We start from the raw sequence: 24,319 nt of genomic DNA, 5'->3' as shown, positions 1-24,319 counted from the left end.
GAAGTCCGAATTATTTTGGCGCAGGTCAAGGAGGTCTCGATCCGCAGAAAAGGTATCCGCCCGACGATCGAAGGTCTTCTCGAATTCTTGTCGGAAGGTGTCCCAGTCATACAGGAGGGCGTCGTCTCTGCGAACGATGGGGACCGCCCATTGCGCCGCTTCTCCCGTCAAATAGGAAATTAGAAACGCCAACCTGGCTTGATTAGTGAGGAAAAGCTTCGGTTTGCATTGGAAATGCAAAAGTATCTGGGTCATGAAGATTTGTACCTTCTGAATATCTCCATGAAATCTCTCTGGGGGGGCCAACGGAACGTGAGAAGGCATTTCCACCACTACTTGTGAGGTCTGAGACGGGAGCACGGGCCCTGCATCGAACGGGTTGCATTGGAGGCGGTCCAGGCGTGTATGTAGGGCTGCTGTCTCCGCTCTTGATGTTGCTAACTCCCGTTGGACTTGGGCCAGAGCCTCTAAGATATTGTCTAGCGTGGCCATGGTATGTTGTCAGTGCGATCAAGAGGAGAGAATTTTCGTGGGCCTATGATTCTGTCGCGGTTTTCGTGATCTTCTCCTCGGGATGGCACTGATGCTAGGTATGGGTCCCCCTCCCATCCGTCCCCAGCCCGGAGAATGTGGAATACCCTCGGACTAGGGAGACGGGTGAGCGAGGGAAAACGGGATAGGAACAGCCGAGAGAGGGAGACCTGGAAGAAAGAAGCACTGGGTGAGAAGAGGAGCGAGGACCCCTGCACCCCCCCCAATCACCCCCTTGGAGTGTTAAGACACTAGTACCTGGCTCTCCGGTCTCTCCGAGACCGCGGGTCGTTGAGCTGAACAGGGAGGCTTCGTGGATCACCACGACGAGTCGAACCAAGGTTTTGGGTGGCGCTACCACTTCAACGCTCGGAACTCCGTGAGCGGAGGAGCGCCAAACAGGGAAGGGTCTCTTCCCTCCCTTCACGAAGTGTGGGCTTGGCGGGTTCCGCTCGTGTCCCTCCCGACAGTCTGGGGAGACACGACCAGAAAACAGTGGAGAGATGGCGGGAGATCCCGTCGGAGATGTCCGCGCTTCCACTCTATGCTCCCTGATCCGTCGGGAGCAGAGGAGCGCACTCCGAGGGACGGTACGCCCGGATCTCCGAGGGCTGACTTGAAGAGTCGTTCGCCTGGGAATCCGAGGGTGGTGCTGGGTTGAGGTGAGCCCGGAAATCCGTGGGCAGTGATGGGGAGAAGTATGCCTGGAACTCCGTGGGCCTAGGAGGAACTCCGGGGTTCCGACGAGGGGATGCTGCGAGGGTTCAGGCGAGCCAGGGGACTGGTCTTGCGGCGTTGGCGAGGTCCACGGCGAGCACAGAGACACTCACCGAGCGGTGCGGGCTTTGGCAACGTCACTGGCACTGGATGGAGGAAGCTCCGAGGGCCGCTGGAAGTTCCGACGATCCGCTGATGCTGGCGGGCTGGAAACCGCGAAGATGTCGCACTGGGGGCCGTTGCAATGATTATGAGAATCATAGGCAACGCCCCCGTGGTGGTTGTAGGCTTTTATGCGCGGAGGGGAGGTGACGTGATCGCGCGGCCGCCGCGCCTCTGGGGCTTGTAGTTCTTCGCGCAGGCGCCGGCGATCACGGATCATGACAGAGTTGTACAGGGGTATGAGTCGTACAGGCATACACCCCCGTGCGTTGTGTATGTATGGTGCGTACCCCAACATTGCGTATGTACGGTGCGTACATACGCGATGTTGGGGTATGCGATGTTGGGGTACGTGATGTTGGGGGTACACACAGTACATACACGATGTTGGGGTATGCGATGTTAGGGTACGCGATGTTGGGGTACGCACAGTACATACGCGATGTTGGGGTACGCACCGTACATACACAATGCACGGGGGTGTATGCCTGTATGACTCGTACCCCTGGGGACTCTGCTTTTACAGCTGTTTTTGGCTCCCATAAGAAAAGAGCCGTACGGAGTGCCGTAGGGACGAATCGTACTTGCTGGGCTGGAAACCGCTGCTTAAATACATACAGACGTCGCATGCAAGCTGTTCCGGATCAGAATCGTTGGTTTATTTTAGCTGTATGGTCTTTTGTACGATTTGTATGGAAAGAGGCTTTCTGTACGAATCGTACTTCCTAGGTTGTAAGAAAAGTTTACCGGGTACGAGTTGTACGGGAAAAACGCTCCATAAAACGATTTGTACAGCCTTTTTCCAGGATTGGAATCAGCCCCTAAATGTTCTATTTATAGATATTTATTAACATACAAATATATTTCTTTATATTTTTAAATATTTTGAATAATTTAATTAAATGCATTATTATTTGCTACAAGTTTAATTTTAAGTCCCTACGTCTATTATGTTCTATGGGAGGGTGTTGCAGTACCAGTGGTCAGCCATATGTGTTACTGGACTTACGCCAACAGCAAGCTGAAGTGATTGACTATTTTTAGGTCCCTTTTTGAATGTAGTAACTTTAGAAGTGCAGTTTGTGAATAGCAATGACCTTAATCATTAGAGGGTGAGTGCACATCACACCCTAAACCACTCCAGGACTCTCCACAAATCCCTCATTTCTCCTGCCTAAATCCCTCCCACTTAGTAGCAAGTATGCCCCTTTTTCCAGCTACTCTCTCCGGTCACATCATAGGTTTTACTTCCGACCGCCGTCTGGATTCCGCCAGCCGATTTCCGAACATCAGCTGGATTCCGACGGGCTCAAGGAGCCCGTCAGCCAGTTGGAGGCCTCACCGTAATCCCTAAGGATGTCGTTTCGGCCACCGGGATAAGGATGTTGGTTTCCGACAGGCTTTCCATTTTGCATATAATTAGCCATCGTTCCTAAAGTCAGGTCGGAACAGAAACAAATATGGGATGCAGCTCAGAGGGCATTTTACTAGAAGCTCAGTGTTCAGTTAATAATTAATCAGATCCCATCTAAATGTGATCCTAATCAAATGGATATCTAGACTGCTCCTTGTGCTACTCCTAGAAATTAACACACTATCTCAGTGGTGAAGCCCAAAGGAACACAGATGCAACTAGAGCTGTTTTTGTTTTATACAAAGAGCATATAGCCTAAGAGATTGTGCTGCATTACTCTTTTTAACAAAGGGTTTATAGATTTTCATGCATTAATCTTTTTTTTTTAGGGCTCTGCTGAAAAAAGTTCAACTCAATCAAAGGCGATCAGCATTTAATAGTCCTAAAACAACATCACATCACTCAAAGTTTTACTGCTGGCATTTTACGGTTGGCTTGTGCTTGAATCATAGCTCCATCAACATTTAGAACAGTGGTTCCCAAACATTTTAGAACTACAACTCAGTTTCTAGAACAACAAACGTTTGTGACTCACCTAGCTTTAATAGACACAAGGCAGGTGATTTTCTTAATGAAAGTGTACTGTCATTTTCAGACAGCACGTTTTCTATTGAAGAGGCCACTAACTCTGAACAGACATACTGTTTTACTGATAAAACTATGTAGCGCACAAATGATAATGTGAAGAAATCGGGTTTCTGTGAATATTTATCATTTGTGCATCACCAAGTAAAGTGTCTTGATTTGTTTTGTTCCTATTAAAACCTGTTTCCAGCACACTTTTTGTTTTGCTTTTCCTAACTGTTGAATGAATACAGTTAATTTACAGGTATCTAAGTGTTGTTGTGTGTTGCAAAAAATCTACATCACACTTTGCTGTACTCCAGCAAGATTGTCACATAATTCAGACAGGGGCCTGATGGGCTGTCTGCACAAACACTACGGTTAAATCCTACATTATGGGCCCAAGTTCTTAGGCCTTTATTTTGGGCAGTTTTAAATAAAATAAAATCCCGGAGTCTTGGCGTGGAAGTATAAGAGTTTCAATTTATAAAAATGGCCCATGGGATTCCCACAAAATTATAGGATGATAACATTGCTTTATGTCCCGATCAAGATTTATGCAAAACTACTGCTGAAACATCTAGAAGAGTGGGTAAAAGAGGAAAAGAGCTTACCTCTTATGCAGATTGTCTTTAAGAAAGGCAATTCCATGACCGACGGATGTCTTTTATTGAAGTTGCTGGTAGAAAAATATTATTGGATTCAGCAGCAGGTCCGTTATGTTACATATATTGATATGTCATCTACTTTTGACACTATCAATATGTCATGACTGTGTAATAAATTGAAAAATTGGAGAATCCCAGAGGAACTTCTGGCATTGATAATTCAATCACATAAAGGGTCATGGACATAAATTTAGTTGGGGAGTAATGGAGCTCTCTCAAAGAAAATCCAAACTTCCAACGGCTTGAGGCCTTGCTCCCCTCTTATTTTCCATATGCATAGCGGATAGCCGCTTTAATTTAAAGAAAGTGAGGTCTTTTTCACCAAGATTTGAATAAGTGGAAATACTGCACTAATTTTACGCTGACAAAACTATCATCCTGGATCTAACCTTAGTGGGTGTGCAGAGATCATCAAAGGCCTTTACTGATTATTGTAGGGAAAGTCATCTATTTATTAATGTTTCAAAAACAAAAGCTATGGTTTTACCTCAAAAAGGTGTCTTTTAAATAAATCAGTTAGGCATAGTTTATGGTTAAATGGCCCAACAATTGGGTTTATTTCAGATTATAAATAATTAGGTATTATTTTTTGTTGGCAACTCAAATTCACCTCGCTTTTAACAGTGCAAGAGTCTAAGAGCAAGCAGGGGGCTGTAGCAGTGGAGAGTTTGGAGCAGAAGCTGGGTAATAATTCTGTGGAGATGTTAAGAGAGGCCTATGACTTGAAAATAATAAGTGTGCTTTCAAATGGTTCCAAAACCTTGATAGAAGAAGAAATAAAATGATTAGAAGCAATTCAAATTAATATTTGAAAGTCGTGGTTAGGCATCCCTAGGGGTTCAGTTAATGCAGCAATTCAACACGAGTTGGGGTTTATGAGTATCAAATGTAAATACAGTCAAAGATTGTTAAACTATTAGTAGTGGCTGCAGAGGGCACCGATAGGTATTAATTGAAATCTTAACTGCAAACTGAGAATTAATTCCTGTGGTTGTGGAACCTAAGGAAAAGTTTAAGCAGTGTGGATTCAAATGGGTCTTTGGATACCGTTATATGGCAAAATACTGTCAGTAAGGTTACCATTAAATGCCTCATTAAGGTTTCTGCTACACTATGTGAATATAGGGAATGCCTCGAGCTTATACATTTGCATGAGATAGGGGACTGAGGAAAATGCATTATTATTTAAAGGATATTAAGGCAAGGGAAACCCAACGGTGGATGTTGAAGCTGAGGCTGTAACAGATGCAACAGTTTCTAGATTGGCAGCCTCCAAAAAGTACCTTTCCTGGTATTGCAAGAAATTCTAGAAATTGCCCATTTTGTAAAAGTGGCCCATGATCATTGAGTCATCTGTTTTTCGATTTGCGCAGTATTAACAGATGAAAGAAAGAGACTGCTACTCTCAGTTTTTAGAGGTACAGGTATTAGGTATTTTACTGCATTGCTTTGTTCAATTATGAAATGTGAACATATTATGCTATGTTTCAAGCAAATATTCTGAGAAACTTTTCAAAAGATTTAAGGACATTGTATTAGCAAGTTAAGTATAAATAGATGATTAGAAGATAGACAATTATTTTCAATGTAGATGGACAACAAATGCACTTTAAAATTGTGATACTGTCAGGTTACAGATCATGTTTTGAACTTTAACTCCATACTTTATACTGCAGTTGGTGACTTGAGGTTGAGAAAATGCCCCTTCACTTGGCACTTTCGCTATGTGACTTTAAAAATAGTATCGATACTGTTTAGTTACAGACCCCTTTTGCATTTTAACTTTGTATTTTACATTTCGGCTGCTGTCTTGAAGCTGATAAAATGACCCTGCATTTGGAACTTTTGATAAGTGAGTGTTTTTTTTAAATAAGGAGGGCCAGGAATGGGTACATGGATCTATAATAGGCAAATAATGTGCAGTAGAGATATTAATGTATTTAAAAATTAGGCATTATTGTACCAGGAAGACAGATTGTTTTTGCACTTTATTGCTGTATTTACCTTAGCAATCAGAATGTATTACATGATAGGTGACTGTTTTTGTCTTTTATGGTTATATTATATTTTAAAAAAATGAATATTTATTTCTTTATGAATGGAAAATACTTTTCATATTAGGTGCGCATTTTAATATGAAGTTTGTTTTGCCAAATCGGCATAAATATCGAACCTTATAAACTTACTTACAGAATTAATTTTAAAAACTCCTCTCACTTTGGAATCTGAGAAAGAAAAATAATCACCATCCCATAAGCAGCAATTTGTTGGCACACATATAGCCTGTCATTTCACCTCTGTCTTTGAAGCCCCGAATGTGAAAGATAAACACACAATTCAAAGGCATCTTTATTTATTGCTCGGACTTTCACAACTCCCCAAAAATCAGCTGGTGACCCACAGTTTGGAAGACACTGATTTAGAATCAACAATACTTTCGAATCTTTGTAATGGGTTGCTTGAAAATTTCACTTGGAGAACGTTAGTGCACCAGAGAGAATTAAAACAGTACCTTTTGTAAGTTTTTCAGTACTTACACCTATTATGTACCATAACTTGCTTCTTTCACACAGATAAAGAATGTTAGTGTGTCCACTAATTAAAGAGCAGTGAATGTAAATTATTTTAAAAAGCCTCTAATACAGTTTTGAAAACCCCAGCTGAAAGTATGTTCTGCCATGTAACAAATATAATCTTTGGGAAGGAAGGTTCCCTCATTGTATTGATCATAGAATATATAGCATTTTTATTCACATCAAGAGCCCTTGAATCCCAGATTGTGAGCCATTGATTAATAACCTACAATAAGTTAATCAAACTAAAGGCAAGACATACCCAACAATGCCTTCATCTGCGACCTCTCCTCTTTGGTGATCCTGATGCAAGCTTCAGAGAGGGTGTCACTGAGGACCTGGAAAGCATGAAAAATGAAAATGAAATATACACTGTACCAATAGGTCAACATATCCCAAAACAAAAAAGGTGACAACCCATAACAAGTATTGATCCTTTAGTGTGAGGCCAGGGCAGGCAGTGGGTACTAAACAATAACTGTGACACTTACTGCTATTTACTTCTGGTGTTCTGGGGCCAGAATACAGTTGCACTCAAACTGAATGATCAAGTACTCACTTTTAGGACTTGGCTCTCCAGGGGAACAGGGTAGAGCAGTCAAGGTTTTAGGAAGAAAATGACTTTATTTGCAGGTAAATAAAAATTATACAATCTAAATGAAGATAGACAAATACACCAGCAGTGTCTAGCACGGTCTTGACAAAGTTAGGACACCAAAATCTGCTAGTTGCTGTTCTTTTGTTTCTCATTGAGCCCTAGGGTCAAGTCTACTCTATTCTGTGGGCTGAATACTAATCTGTTAGGTGCACCACAACCTGCTATACATAAGATACTATTAATTCCTTAAATGTTCACATTAACATACATTTACATATTTTATAAGATTAACTGAAAATCTGTTATTTAGTATATCAGGCCACTTTTAGTATATTCAGCCAACAGTGTTACACAGCTCATAGCTGCTTTTTCAAGCCTCTTTTCAGTCATATCCAGGGAGCAAACACCAAACCAATTTGTACATGTTTTAGGATCAAAATACTATTGGTGGATTTAAAGGACCTCTTTTATATCTCACTCAAACCCATAATATGGTACATTATGAAGTGAGGCTCAATCAGGAGACAGCTAGGCAGAAAAATGGTCATATAAAAGTCCTTTGAATCAACCAATGGAATTTTAGAATTATATAAATATCAAATAAATATTTTAAAAGGAGGTTTGGGGGCGCTATCCCCAGAAGGAAAAAGGGGGCATGGAGGTTGGCCTTAATTAAAACACAACAATTGTAAACCTCATAGCATTTATTACACTAATAAATAAAATAATTACATAAAAATACGATTTGGCAGTTTTACCCTCGAAAGGAAAAAAGAAAGACACTGACTGGTGTGTGTGAGCTTATGGTATTATAAAACATTAATTATTGATAAATAATAAATTATAACTGTAACATTGTGAAATATAAATAAAACAAATGATACATTAAATACAAACAATATATATATATATATGTATGTGCACATGCATATACATGTGTATATATACACACACGCACACATCTATATGTATAATTCACTAAAAAACCAATGGTTACAGAAACATTATATGTAGGCCCTGGTTTCACTCATACAAAACCGGAGAAATTCAGCAGTTATAGTTAGCTGAGCTAACTATAACCCGTGCCCCCACAAGGCACTGCTTATGACCTCGCATATTACATCACTCATGACATGCTCAGTTACATCGCTGATGACATTTCAAATGACATCACTAATAACATCATCCAGTGACAGTAAGTGTTTTCTAAACGTTTATGAGTGTTAAATATATATACCAATGTGTATTGATGAATCAGTGGGTGTATGTATGTCTGTATGAATGTTTCAGTGGGTGTGTGACTGACTGTATAAGTGAGTCAATAGGTGTCTCAGTGAATGTATGAGTGAGTGACTAGGTTGAGTGAATGTCTGTATCAGTCTGTCAGTTGGTGTCTAAGTGGCTGTATGGGTTGGTGAGTGGGTATGTGAGTGGCTGTATGGGTGACTGGTTGGCTGAGCACCTGTATGGGTGTATGAGTGACTGTGTGGGTAGGTGAGGGTGTGTGTGACTGCCTGCATGGATGAGTGAGTGAGTGGGGGAGTCACTGGCTGTATGAGTTAGTGAGTGCATCTGTGAAGGGCTGTATGGGTGACTGACTGTGTGTATGGCTGTGTCAGTGAGTGAATGGATGTGTCAGTGGTATATGGGTGAGTAACTGCATATGTGAAAGGCAGTGTAGGTGAGTGTTGGAGTATATGAGTGACCGTGTGAGTGAGTGATTGTGAGAGTGCCTTATGGGTGAGTGTGTGCTTGTGTCAGTGAGTGTATAGGTAAGTGAGTATATGTTAGTATCTGTATGAGTAAGAGAGTGGGTGTGTGTATGACTGTATAGGTGAGTAAGTGGCTGTGTGACTGACTCTATGGGTAAGTGAGTAGGTGTATGAGTAGATCTATGGGTGTAAAAGTGGATATATCAGTAGATATATCAGTGGCTGTATTAGTGAGGGAGTTGGTGTATAAGTGGCTGTTTGGATGACTGAGTGGATGTGTGTGTTGACCTATGAATCAGTGAGTGGGTGTGTAAGTACTGGTATGGGTGTATCAATGGTTTTGGGAATGGTATTGTGAAGTTGGAGTGGGTGTATGAAAGGTTATATTGGGGTGTGAGTCGTGCATCCAAGATTCTGTGGATGATGTCATCTGTGATGTAATATGTGCAGTCATAAGCAGTGCATTGTGGGCGCAAGTTATAGTTAGCTCAGCTAACTATAACTGCTGAATTTCTCTGGTTTTGTACGAGTGAAACCTGAGCCTAACTATAACGTGTCTGTAACCTCTGTTTTTTTCAGTGAACTTGTAAGGTTTTTAAAATGATAATTCTTAACTATAATGTCCCTGTAACCTTTGGTTTTTTCAGTGAATTTCTATGTTTTTTTAACTAGTAGTCACATTTGCAGAGTGGTGGAGAAAGGGGGCTGGGCCCGACCAGCTCTCAGTAATCCAGCTGTGTAGGACTTACAGGAGGTACCAGGAGGGCTTCTGGGCCTCCAAGGTCCCTCGGGAGTAAAGTGGACTTCATCCCCCAACCAGTAGTGCACCACAAGCTGCGTATGCAGAGTGGTGGAGAAAGGGCCCGTGGCCTCCAAAGACCACTTAGCAATCCCTCCGTGTGGGACTTATTGGAGATAACAGGAGGGGTAATTGTCCCCCAACGTCCTTGGGGGCTAACTACCCCTCCTATTATCTCCAGTTAGTCCCACACAGCAGGATTACTGAGACCTGATAGGAGGCCATGCCCCTTTCTCCACCACTCTGCAAACACGCCTCCTGGTGCACTACTAGTTGGGGGATGAAGTCCCCTTGGCTATTGAGGGTAGTTGGGGGCCAACTACCCCTCCTGTTACCTTTAGCAAGTCCCACATAGTGGGTTTGGTAAAAGGTTTTCGGTGGCCATGCCCCCTTTCTCCACCACTCTGCAAATGCACCTCTTGGCGCACTACTAGTTGGGGGATGGAGTCCCGTTGGCTCTTGAGGGCCCTTGGGGGCCAACTAGCCCTCCTGTTACCTCCAGTAAGACCCACACAGGTAGATTGCTGAGAAGTCATCAGAGGCCATGCCCACTTTCTCCACCACTCTGCAAATGTGCCTCCTGGCACACTACTCGTTGGGGGAAGAAGTCCACTTTAGTCCTGAGGACTTCAGGGGGCAAGGGGACCCCAATCCCCCCACCAGCATTGCGCTGAGAGGTGCGTTTGCAGAGTGGTGGTAAAAGAGGGTGCAACCTCTGACCGCCTCTCAGCAATCCCACTGTGTGGGGCTTACTGGAGGTAACAGGAGGTCTTGCTGGCCCCTAAGTGCCGTCAGCAGCTAAGGGGACTTCAACCCCCAACCAGGAGCACGCAAAGAGGCGTGTTTGCAGAGTAGTAGAGAAAGGGGGCAGGGCCTCCGGCGAGTTGCCAGCTTATTTATTTATGTAGGAAGGGGGGGCGCGTGGTCCCCCTTCCCTGGACCATTTTGGGCCCCGGGGACCCCATCCCCCAGGCCTGACATTTTTTTAAATACATTTATAAAAATTGGGCTGGTGGTTCACGCGACCACCCCCCCCCCCCCCCCCAGGCCGATTTCGACCCCTGGGACCCCATCCCCTGGTGTCCTGGCCTTTTTTTAAAAACAATTCAAAGGGAGGGGGGCAGTCCCCCTCTCGGGCCATTTTTAGCTCCTGGGGCCTGGCCACTATGTTGGGGACCTAGGGGGGGAGCCTCAAGGCCACCGACGTTCTGGCAGCTCCCCGCCTCCTGTGGGAGCGTGCATTGCTTTTACACACAGAGAGCTGCTGACATGCAGATCCCTGTGTGTAAAAGCAAAATGTGCTCCGCTTTGAGTAAGCAAGTGCAAAATGCTCTTGCTTGCTCAAAGCGGAGCACACTGTTTACTAGGGCATGGTGGGAGTGGTGCTTCCCGCATGACATAGCAAACTGTAATGTCCTGGGGTTGGGCACCTCAGGTCATTGCTGGAGCCGGCACTGGTGGCCGGCTCCAGCAATCCACAGCAGTCCACAGGGCCATCTAGGGCTCCTGGAGGGGGGCAGCGTGGCCCCCCTCCTTTGTCTACAGGTGGTGGTCCCCGGGCTGGGGGTCTGCAACATACCCCCTTCATTATTTAATTTATGCCTCGGGGAGGTGACGGTCCACGGGGCTGCGTGGGGGGGCCAGAGCCCCCCATGCCTTATTATTTCATTTCAGCCCTGGGGAAGTGGCTGTCCTCGGGGCAGAGGGGGAGGCCATAGGGCCTCTCTCGAATTATTTTATATGTGCATCTCTGCCCTGGGGAAGTGGCGGTCCCTGGAACAGCATGTGAGCCGTAAGGCTCCCTCACATATTGTAATGTTACTGCCCTTGGGAGGTGGTGATCCCAGGGGCCTGCGGGGGAGGACTAGGGTCTCCCCAACATTATTTTTTAAGTACTTCTGTGCCCCAGGGCAGCGGGGGAGCGGCTAAGCTCACCCGCATATAATTAGATCACTACCCCGGGGGAGGTGGTGGTCCCCGGGGTTGGAATAGCACAAGGAGGGGGGCTCCGTGCACCCCCCTCCTTCATTTGTATAATGCCCCTGGGACCTGGCCCACCCGGGAGCTATAGTAAACGAAGCACAGGCTCCTGGGCTTTGATTTGTTTTAATTTTGCAGCGGATTTGTGGATCAAAATAATGTATTTTACTTTCAGGTCACTCCTAGTAGTGTAAAGATGATTGCATCGCAGGTTGTTTTCTACTTACAGGTGCGTTGTGTACACAACTACACATACAGTTTTGAACAAAAAAAGTCTCATACCACAGACCGGGCTGCTTCTTCCTCCACACAGAGCGCTGGAGAGGGTTACAGGCAGCACAGAGATACACGCTCACCTTCTTCACAGGCGCCAGGGAATGGAAGGCACACTGCCAGGGACCCCATCACTAGTACTGTTATCATTTAATGCTATTGAGAGCTCTCAGATACAACCTGCTGTGTCAAGAAGCGCTCCTGGGAGCTCGAGGGCTTCCCAGGAGGACGTACAAATGGGTGGCATTTCTGTCACTGAGCAGATAGCTGTGTGAGCTCAGGGGAGCGGGAGACGGCCCCAGGCCATGACTCACTGCATGACTTCCAGGCAGGAAGCAAGCATCCGTAGTATTAACTCTTAACTCAACGGGTTTCCTTGTCAGAGGACAACACTTGTTTTTCATATTCAAAAACAAGTATATAAAAGCTGTGCTGATTATTTAATTCTGCTGGGGGTGGATTACAAATTTTGCCCACCCCTAAAGTGGACTAGACTTGAGTGGCATAAACTGGAGTGGAGTGAATGCAGTGTCATACAGTGTCATGTAGTAGAGTGTTGTATCATAGAGTATCCTGGCGTACAGTGTCATGGCACTGAGTGTTGTGGCATAGCGTCCGATGGAATGGCGTCTAGTGGAGTGGCGTAGAATTTGAGTTGCGAACACAGGCTTGGCGTAGAATGGGGTATTGTATAGTGGAATAACATAGAGTGGAGTAGCATAGAGTAGAGTGGAGTGGCATATAATGGAATAGTATAATTGATTGGCATATAGTGGAGTAGCGTAGAGTGGAATAGCATAGAATAGAGTAGTGTACAATGGAGCGGCGTAAAATGGAGTGTTCAAGACTGGAGTGGCATACAGTGGAGTGAGATAGAGTGGAATAGCATACAGTGGAGTGGAGTAAAGTGGACTACTGTACAGTGGAATGGCATGCAGTAGATTAGCATACAGTGGAGTGGCGTAGAGTGGAGTGGCATAAGGTGTAATAGCACAGATTGGAAAGCGTAAAAGTGCAGTGTTGTAGACTGGAACAGCGTATAGTGGAGGAGTCCGCATTGGAGTGGCGTAGAGTGTAGTGGGATATACTGGAGTGGCATACAGTAGAGTGGGGTAGAGCAAAATAGCATAGAGTGGAGCGGCATAGAGTGGAGTTGCTTACAGTGGAATACAATACAGAAGATTGGCGTAGAGTGGAGTATGGTACAGTGGGGTGTCGTAGGTGGTGTGGTGTACAGTGGAATAGCATAGAGTTAAATGGTGTAGAGTGAAGTAGCGTACAGTGGAGCAGTATAGAGTGGAGTAGCGTACAGTGAAGTGGCATACAGTAGAATAGCATAGAGTGGAGTGTTGTACAGTGGAGTGGAGTAGAGTGGTATAGTGTAGAATTGAGTAGTGTAGATTTGAGCAGTGTAAAGTGGAGTGGCACAGACTGGATTGGTGCACAGTGGAATACCATGTAGTGGAGTGGCATAGAGGACAGTTGCATACAGTAGAATAGCATAGAGTGGAGTGGGGTATAGTGGAGAGGCGTACAGTAGTATAGTGTAGAGTGGAGTGTTGTAGAGTGGACTGGCATACAGTTGTATACCGTAGAGTGGAGTAGTGTACAGTGGAGTGGCGTACAATGGAATAGCATAGAGTGGAGCAGTGTACAGTGGAATCGTGTACACTAGAGTGGCGTACACTGGAGAGGTGTACACTGGAGTGGGGTAGAGTTGAATAGCAGAGAGTGGGGTGCCGTAGAATGGAAAAGCACTGAGTGGATTGGCGAACAGTGTATTAGTGTACAGTGGAGTGGCGTACAGTGGTATAGCATAGAGTGGAGTAGTGTAGAGTGGGGTGAGATCCAGTGGAGTGGGGTACAGTGGAACAGTATACAGTGGAGTGGTGTACAGTGGAATAAAGTCTGAGTGGAGTGTCATAGAGTGGAGTGGCAAAGAGTGGAGAGGCATATAGTGGAAGGGCATATAGAGGAAGAGCATAGAGTGGAGTGGCATAGAGTGGAGTGGCATAGAGTGGAGTGGTGTACAGTGGAGTAGCATAGAGCAGAGTGGTGTACAGTGGAGTCACGTACAGTGGAGTATCTAGAGTGGAGTGACATACGGATGTACATTAAATTTGTCAGGAATGTACAATATGGTCTGCAGAATAACACAAGATAGCGATCTGTGCTGTCTTGCGTCTCCATTTACAAAGTAATGTAGGGTAAAACATGGTGGCCTTGTGTTGCTTTCTAAATCTGACTTAAGCATTGTGTTGCCCATGCGAGATCGTGAGTGATGCAAGAGTAACACATTACAATAATGCATCTGACCCTTAGTTATATATTATGTCACGTTGTACCTCGGAAACTTTGAGGAATACCACAAACCATGCAGATGACAAGGCAGTATATAATTAGGTAATGTCTGCCTTTACAAAATTAAAAGGTAGGCATATTTGTTTTATGCTTTACATGTATTTGAGTCACTACAGTAAACAATACAAGGGAACCCGAGTAAATGGATATAGGCAGAGACTCTCGGGAGGAACTAACTAACACCAACCCTCAGAACAAGGGAAGAAAGTGTCAACTGCCAACAAATATGTATAGGACGCAACTACATCTCTAGTAGATAAAGGGAAACAAAGTTTGTCTAATAACTAAAGTCCTGACCTAAGTGAATGTCCCAAAGAATAAAAATAAGTGTTTGAAGAAAAGAACGTGATTCAAAAATGTACAATACAAAGAATATTTGTTATATTTTTATTAATCTTATTGATTATTCTTTTATACTTCTCATAATAGAGACGGCACCAAATGAAATATCATTTTTCCCTACCTGTTACCAATTTAATAAGTGGTAATAGGTAGGAAAAATGACTTTAATTAAGTGGTAATAGGTAGGGAAAAACATAATACTTACCTATATCTAAACCCCTAACCCAGAAGACACGGAAAGTGGCCTTAAAAACGACATGCCTGCCTTTAACCTTTCTAATGGCATTCATAAGCAATCACATAATGCCATGTCATTGCTAGGTCCTGCTGTACTTCAGTGAAATAACACAAAATGACTGTGACAAAAGATATCACTAAGTTGGAATACCATATAAGTTAAAAAATACCGTACTTACCTCTACTACTCAAAAGGATCATCTACACACCATAATGTATATTCCAGCCAAATTTCATTCATATCTGTTAAGCCGATTTCATGCTAAGCGTAAATACAAAGTCTATGGAAAATGCATTGGTGTCAAAATGTGTTTTGGGACCCCCCTTTTTACTTTGCATCCCCTTGACGAATCTCTGCAAAACGTTGCATCATCCTCCAAAGAGAAAAAGGAACAGGTCTGTAAAGTTTTGTGGAGATTCGTCAAACGGGCACAAGTTATTAGCGACCAAGAATCAGAGGAATTGCTTTCTCTGGTAACCCTAACTATAACTACAGAATGGGCAGTAGCGGATGGTGATATTTGTTCATGGTGGGGTGTAAAAGTTCAGGATGAGTGCCCTGTGGTAGCTTGACCATCATTTTGAAAAAAGACTGCCCAATGGTGCATTTTCAAGCTAATTTGAGAAAGCAAAAAGGTTAATAAAGCAATTGTGAAATTGCAATTATGACTTCAATAAAGAGATTTCATATGATAATGACGTAGGTAGCTGCTTATTCAGTATAACCAGAGAACTGAATGCCACACTGCAGACATATTGCATTAAACCCTGCACTGAAGCACTTATTTTTTTTGACATAATGAGCTCTGCAGGCAATCAACTCCCATTTCAAAATGATCCTTACAGCTAACTTGCATGTTTGCAATTTCACTTGTACTTAGTACATTATCCTTACTGCACCCTTTTTTGTTTAAAAAGAGCCATCATTGGACTCCAGTCTTTAATGTTCTTACAGAAACAAATATATCACCTTACCCATATATCTGTCTCCTCACTACCTTCAATTTAACGTCTTTAAATTATCAATCAACAAAAAGGCAGAGCCTGGAAGTTCAAGGCAAGGTGTTGTCTATTATTATAGATTTTATGCATTTTAGCTCTCACGCTAAACATTCAATCATATTAAATGCATTTAGCGAGAGTTAAGTTTTCAGAAAATTGCCACATAGGGCAACCTCGGATGCAAAGAAATAAAATGACCCATTGATCCATTACCAAAGAGCAAGTTTTCGATCACAGTAGTCAGAACTAAATATCCACTTCTCTTTCAAAATGAAGCCTGCAAAATCACAAAAGCTTACTCAGCCTGAGCAGTAAACTGGTTCTGCACGTGCAACCTCTAAACTGTGTAAGCAAAAAGAAGACTTGGTCAGTGTTTGTTTATCCTAATGATCCGTAGCAAGGCTGTTGTACTGATTGAGGTAACACTTTAACCCTTTTTAATTGACTTCCATTTTCATTGAACATAGAGAGACCTAGCCCCAAGGAGGGCCCCATAAACACTTGCACACTTTGAAGAGTCAGATAACGTAGCCCTGTTGACAAGCATATACACCAGCGGTGTAGCTAGAACTGGTGGAGCAGTTGCAGTGGCATCAGAGCTCTGAGGTGCTCAATGAACCCTGATAATTTCTGTATTTTACTACCCCAACAGCAGTCAAATGGGTCATTTTAGGTCTTGGCACGCTCTGTCTCGCAGAGACATGTGAGCTTCAGTTCGCCCCACAGGCTTCTCATTTGCTTGCTCCATCATCTCTCTCATATTCTTCGTCACCATTTGTCTCTGGCATGCATGATCATGCCTCTGCTTGTGTTTAGCCCCCCAGAGCATGAACCAAGAACTTGAAAAACATCCAATGCTCCCATTTTTAAGTCCTAGCTTTTTCTTTCTTTTTCAGCACTCTACACAGTGCTTGTGCTTTTACCAGTTCTGTCTCCTCCCACCTGCCCTCTTGCCCATCCACAGAATACCCCCTACTTTTTCCCTTAGTTGCTTTCCGTTTCCCCACCTTCTCCCTCCCATCTCTGCTTCCTCCCTCGCACCTCCCGGTGCTTGCCCCGTTCTCAAATTCCCCACTCCCCCAAGCCCGTCACTGCTTTAAACCCCCATTGTAGTCTGTTTAGTTCTAGTAAGTTGTGGTGTTCTGCCTTTCAATGTCCTGTTAGTGTATAGATGACGTGATGATTGGACCATGAGTGCACGGTTGGCACACTTGGCACACGTGTAGTCTCTGTTTATTTTCTCTGTTTATTTTCCTTGCATGTGGGTACTAGGTGTGTGTGCATGTTTACACTCTTTGTGGTTGTTCGGCAATGGTGTTTACACCTGGAAAGTCAGACCTTAAGTAAATCAGGTGTGCTTTTTCTCTGGGTATGTCCGAGCTTCTAAAGTACTCGCATCTTCTGATGTAATTGCAAAGCCACATTTCTCCATTGCGAAATGATTGAACTGTTCCTGTCTCACTTTCTTTTTTTTTAAACAAATTGTATTAGGTTTTCTGACAGTCAATATCACATTGTATCAGTACAATTCTGGATCCATGTGTCCACTCTTTACTATGGCATTATAATGAGATGCTCAGCAATATTAAGGCATCTAGCGGTGTAGTCTAGCAACGAAGGTCCAGTAATCTACTATAAGGGTTGTCATATTCTGCCCAATATCATGGAAATTACTTACTTACTTATTGCAATTCTACAATTCCCGAGTGTAGGAGAGTGGCATCGACTGCATAGTTGCCTCCAACTTTTTGCTGATGTTTTGACTGTTTTATGACACTAGCCAGGCTGTGGCCCTGCTATCCAGGACCCCAGCCTATATGCTTCTTCTCTAAACTGATGTGAGTACCCTAGGTACCTTCCAATTAGATACTGAGGACACCCTACCAGCCCCTTGTAGATGGTACCCTAGGTACCCAGGGCATGGGTCCCTCAGAGGCCTACCAGGGGCTGCAGCACTTCTTGTGCCACCCCTGGGACAGCCATACCAAATGACACCACCAGACCACTACTGTAGTCTGGGTAAGGTGGTGCTTGCCCCTTACAGGGATATAGGTAGCCTGTATCCCACTTAATACAACACATATATCCTCATAGGTCACCCCTAGAGCAGGCCTTGCTAATCCTACAAGGCAGGGTGCTGAGATATGTGTGAGGGGGGACCCCTACCTGAGTAGGGCCCCTCTGCAACCTTCGTAAAATCATTACTGGGTTGTTTGTAGTGTAGCCATACCATATACTCTTAACCGCATTTTAAGTATATCGCGATAGCGTGATAACTTGAGAATGGCTACACAGAACCATATTGTGTTTGGTGTCAAACATGTAGGAATCATACCCCCAATCCAGCCATGGGACTGAGGGCACGATTCCCCCCTGCTAGAGGGGCAATATGGGAAAAGCGTCAGAATTTAGACACCAATTTAAAAGTGCACGCGAAGTACAAAATGGATGCTACCCGCCACCCACACGACTCTGGCTGCCTGTTGCTGGGCAGAACTCCAGCCACGGCAGCTGGACAATAGGGATCCTGTTGCAGGGAGGTGTTCCCACCTCCCCAGACAGACTATGTGGATTGGAACTGGGTGGGTGCACCATAGGATACCTTTCAGAGTTGCACGTAGGCTTCTCCAGTGCCTACATTCTGCATACACCGCCTGGAACCGGTTTAGGGGCATCCTGTCCCCTGCCCAGGCGGGAAACACACAAAGGGGAGAGGGTGTAGCCACCCTTTCCCGCCTGACCTCTCATTGGTGGACCCTGATCTGGACACTCCCCTAATCTTTGGATAAAGGTGAATACTGGGTCCCCAGAGCCTCAGATTATTCTTGAACTTCACAGTCTTGACCTTCGACTTGCTGCCACACAGCTACCTGAAGAAATCTCCCTTGGGGTAAAGGAGTTACCCCCCTGCTTGGCAGGCACCTGAAACACTGCAAGTGACCCGGTTGGAACCTTGCTGCTCCTTCGGACATCGACGACTCTTTCCTACCTTGAGGTGGGTTTCCAAGCATCCCAGAGGCCAGTGAGTGTGCACAGCAAAGCTCTGCACCGTAGACCCTGTGGGTGCCGAGATCCCCAATACCCCTGGACACCAGCCACCTCTTGCATAGCACCCAACCCCGACAAGTGGGGAAGTTGTGCTTCAGCCCATTATTGAGCCAACCTCTCTGCGGCAACTGTGCCAAAGATCGACGCCCTAGCCTGCTCCTGCGACCCGTGGGCGCACCTTTACGCACGCCAAATTGCTGCCTTCTGCGGTCCCTTGTCTCTCGACTTGTGGGCCCTAGCGGAGGAAAATTTTCAATTCCAAGAGTTCCCCTGGTTGCTCCAGACCTGCTCTTCAGTCTCCTTGCTGGAGACCTTGCTCAGACCTCGTGGGTCTGCACCAGTAGCTGCTTTGTGTTTCTTGCCTGGGTTGTGGTTGCCAAGGCTTAGTGGATTCAATCCGGACACTAATACCGCAGCGACCCTCATCCTTTGTGGGACAGTTGCTCTCCAGAAGCTGGCCTTCCTTGAAGCTTCCTGGACCCCGTGGCTGACGATCCAAGCTACACCTCTTCGACCTGGAAGCACCCGACATTGAAGGGCTCCTTCTCTTGAGCCCCCTGGTCACTGTGCCGTGACCCAGACTCTGTCCTCTCTGCTTTCAGGTTCCTCTCTACATGATCTACATTTTCATTCTTCACGACAACGACGACGCTTGTGGCTAGCAGCAGTTCTTCACGTTTTGCCATTGAAAATCAGCCCGCGACCCGACATCGAAAACGACCTATGCACCCGGCTTCCCTGGGGCAGGTAACAGTGGTACCTCGATACTCTCGTGGGTGTGGGCCCTTCAAAAGCTTAACTCTAAAGTGTTGAACTGAAACTCCTGCTAGAAGTGTTTTTAAACGTGTAAAATCAAACCGCGACATTCTCCATAGGCTATAATAGAGATCCCTACAGTAACTTCCGTCACTGCACGCATCTCCCGTGCGTCCCCTTCCTCACTACCTTGGGTGGTTTCACAAGGGGCCAGTGACCCTAAATGCCCTAGGCATTGTCTGTAGAATTGTCGTGGTTCTTATACCACTTTTTTAATATATGGTTTGGTCCCCCCTGGGGCCTTGTGATTCCAGTGCTATTTATTGTAACTATCAATGCTTGTTTGAATTGTATCTTCACCTCTAGCCTCATAAAGAGACTAGTGGGGTTATTCCTAGAATAAATACATATATTTTATATATATACCTGTGTGGACTACTCTTTCATTTGGTTATTCAAGAGATTATCTATGGTAAAACAATAAGCTTAACACTCCTTCAAGACTTAGCCTGAAGGCTGCTCTCCACAGCTACCACTAGGATAGCTTTCTTTAAAGGTTGTCTTCAACCTATCACCTTATGAGTCGAATTGGACTGGTACAAGGTGGCCACTAGAACTAGTGACCAGCATATGCCAGGCCAACTTCTAACACTGAGTATCTGTTTAAACTATCCCCAACTTTTCCCCCCAACCGGCCCACCCACCCAGGCATGTCACAGTAGTCACTGCACTATGCAGCTAATCCTTTGTGTCTCACCTTGTTGCTTCTCATTTTATAGGGTGGGACTCTGTTTCTTCAAATTTCTCCCATCTCAACACTTTACTTTTTCAGCATTCACCGATGAATTGTTTCCCTGCTCCATTGTTGCTTAACTTGAATTCTCTTCAAAGGTGCCAGGCTGAGTCTTTATGTCATCAAGGTCTTCCTGCCCCTCAGATGTCCCTGGCAAAAGTAGTCCTTTTAATGTGGTTGCCGATGCAATGTATTTTCTTATGTTCACTACTGTAAACCAGCTTAACATTGTGATTCTTTCTGTTTTTTTTTTTGTATAGTTTTATATAGTCCATCGGGATCCCATGCAGGACCGAACTAGGTATTGATGGCGGACTACCTTGATGAATGTGTGACTACAGGTGCCCGCCCACTCCAGGATCATAATTAGCTACCTAAACTACGTAGTCTTTATTATACACCTGACGGTGGGAACCGTAAGTACAGCTACACCTCTGCACTCACAGCACGTGGTCACAAAAAACTTGACGCACTTCCCTTTCTTGGTCCTGAAGAAAGCCTTACAACCCTTGTTTAGGCTGGAACATGTCAACCATTTTATATGGATAAGGAAGACCGATTAAGTCTTCACAGTATCCGCTCTATGTTTTTAACCGTGCCCTAGGACCTCAGGAATAAAACAGCAATAGAGGATCCTTGAGGTACTTTTAAAACTGCACTTCAAATCACCAATTTTACACAAAACAACCAGCTCCGCTGTAATTCAGGCGTCGTAGCACAGCTGGGTTGCATTCAGCAGCCCAGCTGGGAACCCAATGATTAAGCATGCCACCAACTAGGTTGGTGGGTGAGTGGGTGAGGTTGGTGGGTGAGGGTTCTTCTAAAAAACCTACTGTTTTTTTCCCTTTCCTGCACATGGCATTGAGTCATTCTTGTATCTGGATTCCAATATGAGGTCCGTCCACTTTGTTGTTGATAGTTTTATATAGCGCCAACACAAGCCGAAGGTTATGGAGTACTTTACATTAGCACTAGTTACTTTTTTGTGCACTTTTATAGAGCTCCAACATCACCCGAAGGTGTTGGAGTGCTTTACATTAGCAGCAGTTCCTTTACACAAGGACATATTTATTTCTGTAGGCATGGGGAGATTAAGTGATCAAGAATGTTAAGCCAATGCTGGAACTCGAACCTGGTTTCCCAGCTCCACAGTCGGCAGCTGTGCCCTTACACCACATCCCCTCCCAAGAGTACGCCACATTATCTCCCTAACTTTGAACTCAGTTCCTCATTTCGTGATTACGGCCACATAACAAATTCTCCCCGTGGCAGCCCTCATTTGCTGTTGGGTGTCCATCCACCTCCAGCGTGTCGCTACTTGCTCCACTGAACGCCATATCCCTTCCTTCCCCGACTCTGCTTTTCAAAAAGAGTTTGTGTAGTTTTACATAGTGTCAATTCCACCCGAAGGTATTGGAGAGCTTCACATTAACACCCGTTACTTATCACGAGGACACCATAAACTTAGGCAAATCACTTAATTTCCCAGTGGCAGCCCACATTTGCTGTTGGTTACCCATCAACCTCCGGCCCATTGATGCTTGCCCATGCTGAACTTCCTTTACACAGATCCCCTCCTCCTCCGACTTTCACATTTGTTTTTATTTCTTGTAGTTTTATGTAGCACCAACACCATCCAAAGGTATTGGAACGTTTTACATAAGCATTAGTTACTTTTTTTAAACAGTTTAATATGGCGCAAAACACTGCCCGAAGGTATTGGACCGCTTTACATTAGCACCAGTTACTTTACACAAGGGCACATTCATTTTTGTAGGCATGGCAAGATTAAATGATTTGCCCAAAATCAAGGATGTTAAGCCGACACAGAAACTCGAACCAGGTTTACCAGCTCCATAGTCAACAGCTCTGGCCCGTACGCCACATCCTCTCCTGAAAGTTCCACATTTCGTGATTACAGATAAATCACTTAATCTCCATGTTGCTAAACACAACAAACATTGGCAAAGCCAGTAGGTTTCGCCTGTGCAAAATCTATTGTTTTTAGGTTTCGGCTAGACAGCGCATGCGCTGCTCGGCTAGACAGCGTATGGGGTGTCTCGAATAGACATGTTGTGTTCTATCTGTGGGCTTACAGGCCACTGATCACCTACCATTGATAAACTTCAGAGTTCTCTCATTTTCTTTGATGCCATTTGTCATGGAATGCGGGCATCATGCCCTCTTTTTGTTGTATTTTGCCCTGCCATAGTGCATGGATCAAGTACATGTCTCCTTACGCTGCTCTTAGTTTGCATGGCTATTTTTTTCTTTGTTTTTAAGCACTTCATAGGAGTACTCATGTTTTCAGGCCGTCTCCCTTGTACACATACACACACACCACTAAAGTGGATGCCCATGCATATAAACAAATGCATTTCTTAAAAAGTTGTTAAAACAAGAACAGCATTGAGGGGGCGTGGTTTGGACGCCGGGGAAGATGGCGGCTTAGAGCGGCGCTCCTCCCGTGGCAAGGAAATACGGAGTGATTTGGGGGTTGATCCCGGACACATAGGTGACAACAATGAAGTTTTCGGCGATCGGAGGTTGAACCCTACCTCTTGGTGAAATTTGAGGCGGCGAGGCGACCCTGGAAGCGAGTTTGAGCGCAGTACTCTGGAGACCGGGCGCGAGCGGCGTGCAGCAGTGGGAGACCGCCGGTCCCGGAGGGAAACGGATGCTGCCGCTACAATCACGGGAGTGCTGGAAGTAGCGGAGGAAGCACGCTGCTAACAACTAAACAGTGAGTGGACCTGGCAGCGCTTGAACCTTCCCGACGCGCTTCGATACCACCGATGAGTGCAGGGTGCATGATGGCGCAAAATGGCGGATGTCGGCACTCACGGAGAGTTTCTGTACGTCTTGGAGTGTGACGGAGATGCGAGGTCAGTCAAAGAGGTGCCAGCGATGGAGTGGTTCTAGGCACTTACAAGGGGGAAGCAGACGAGAAGATTTTAAATAATTCCGAATGTGTGGAAGCAAGGCCAATAAGCGAGAGGGTATGGAGAGACAAAGTGGCGGCTACAGGGATCGCCGCTGCCCCTGGAGGTGATCGAGACACGAGGGCTGTGACCAGAATGTGAACAGGAGGTCATACCCCACGATTAAGCGGCATGAATGCAGAGGCAGTTGGGTACACCAGCATATCAAAGGTATAATGTACCACAGACCACAGGGGTGTAAGCGGCGATAGCGCCTCGGGGCACACGATCATTTCCCGGTTCTTGGAGCACGGAGACGGCGAACGCTGAGATTTTTGAGGCTCCTCTCCGATCATGTGATAAGCTGCTTACCGCTTCAATATCACAGAATCAACACATGGAGGGCGCGTACGGTGTCTCTAATTGATGACAAGATATACTGTGGAGGGGACGAATGGAGGCGTGGATGCCATGGCTTTCCCCAGATATGTGTGAACACCACCATTGCCTTCCGCTGCTGTTGATCTGAGAGTCCGGAGGGTCCTGGGGTTCTGAGCGAACTGAAAGATCTGAAGTCTGAGAGAGCTGAGAGATCGGTGAGGGCTGGAGGATTTGAGAGTGGCTGTAATGCCGTAGCCGAGTTTTGTGGAACGTGGGAGTGGTGCTGCTGTTCAGCGTGGAAGCATATGCCCAGCGACGAAAGAGATCACGAGTGAAATTCCGAGGGGTTCTCTGCAATTTAAAGTCACTGACTACGCCATTGAAAGCAGGGGAAGAGTTCAGGTGGAACTATCTTGCGGTGGTGGTATCTTGACCGAGTGCCATAGTGTGCCTGGTGCCCTAGCCAAAGTTATTTGAGCCTGTTTAT

General features: G+C 45.2%; 1 protein-coding gene across 1 annotated transcript in view; it reads right to left on the bottom strand.

Moving 5' to 3' along the window:
- The window catches only part of MYO15A (myosin XVA), a 1,126,038-nt gene that overhangs the window by 405,013 nt on the left and 696,706 nt on the right, over positions 1-24,319 (bottom strand). Inside the window, exon 47 of the mRNA XM_085631315.1 lies at positions 6,892-6,967. Coding sequence (XP_085487441.1) covers positions 6,892-6,967 — 76 coding nt within the window. The remainder of the gene's footprint in view (positions 1-6,891; positions 6,968-24,319) is intronic.

Source organism: Triturus cristatus, chromosome 10, assembly GCF_964204655.1.
Source record: "Triturus cristatus chromosome 10, aTriCri1.1, whole genome shotgun sequence".
Taxonomy (NCBI): Eukaryota; Metazoa; Chordata; class Amphibia; order Caudata; family Salamandridae; genus Triturus; species Triturus cristatus.
This window is presented reverse-complemented; position numbering and strand designations above follow the sequence as displayed.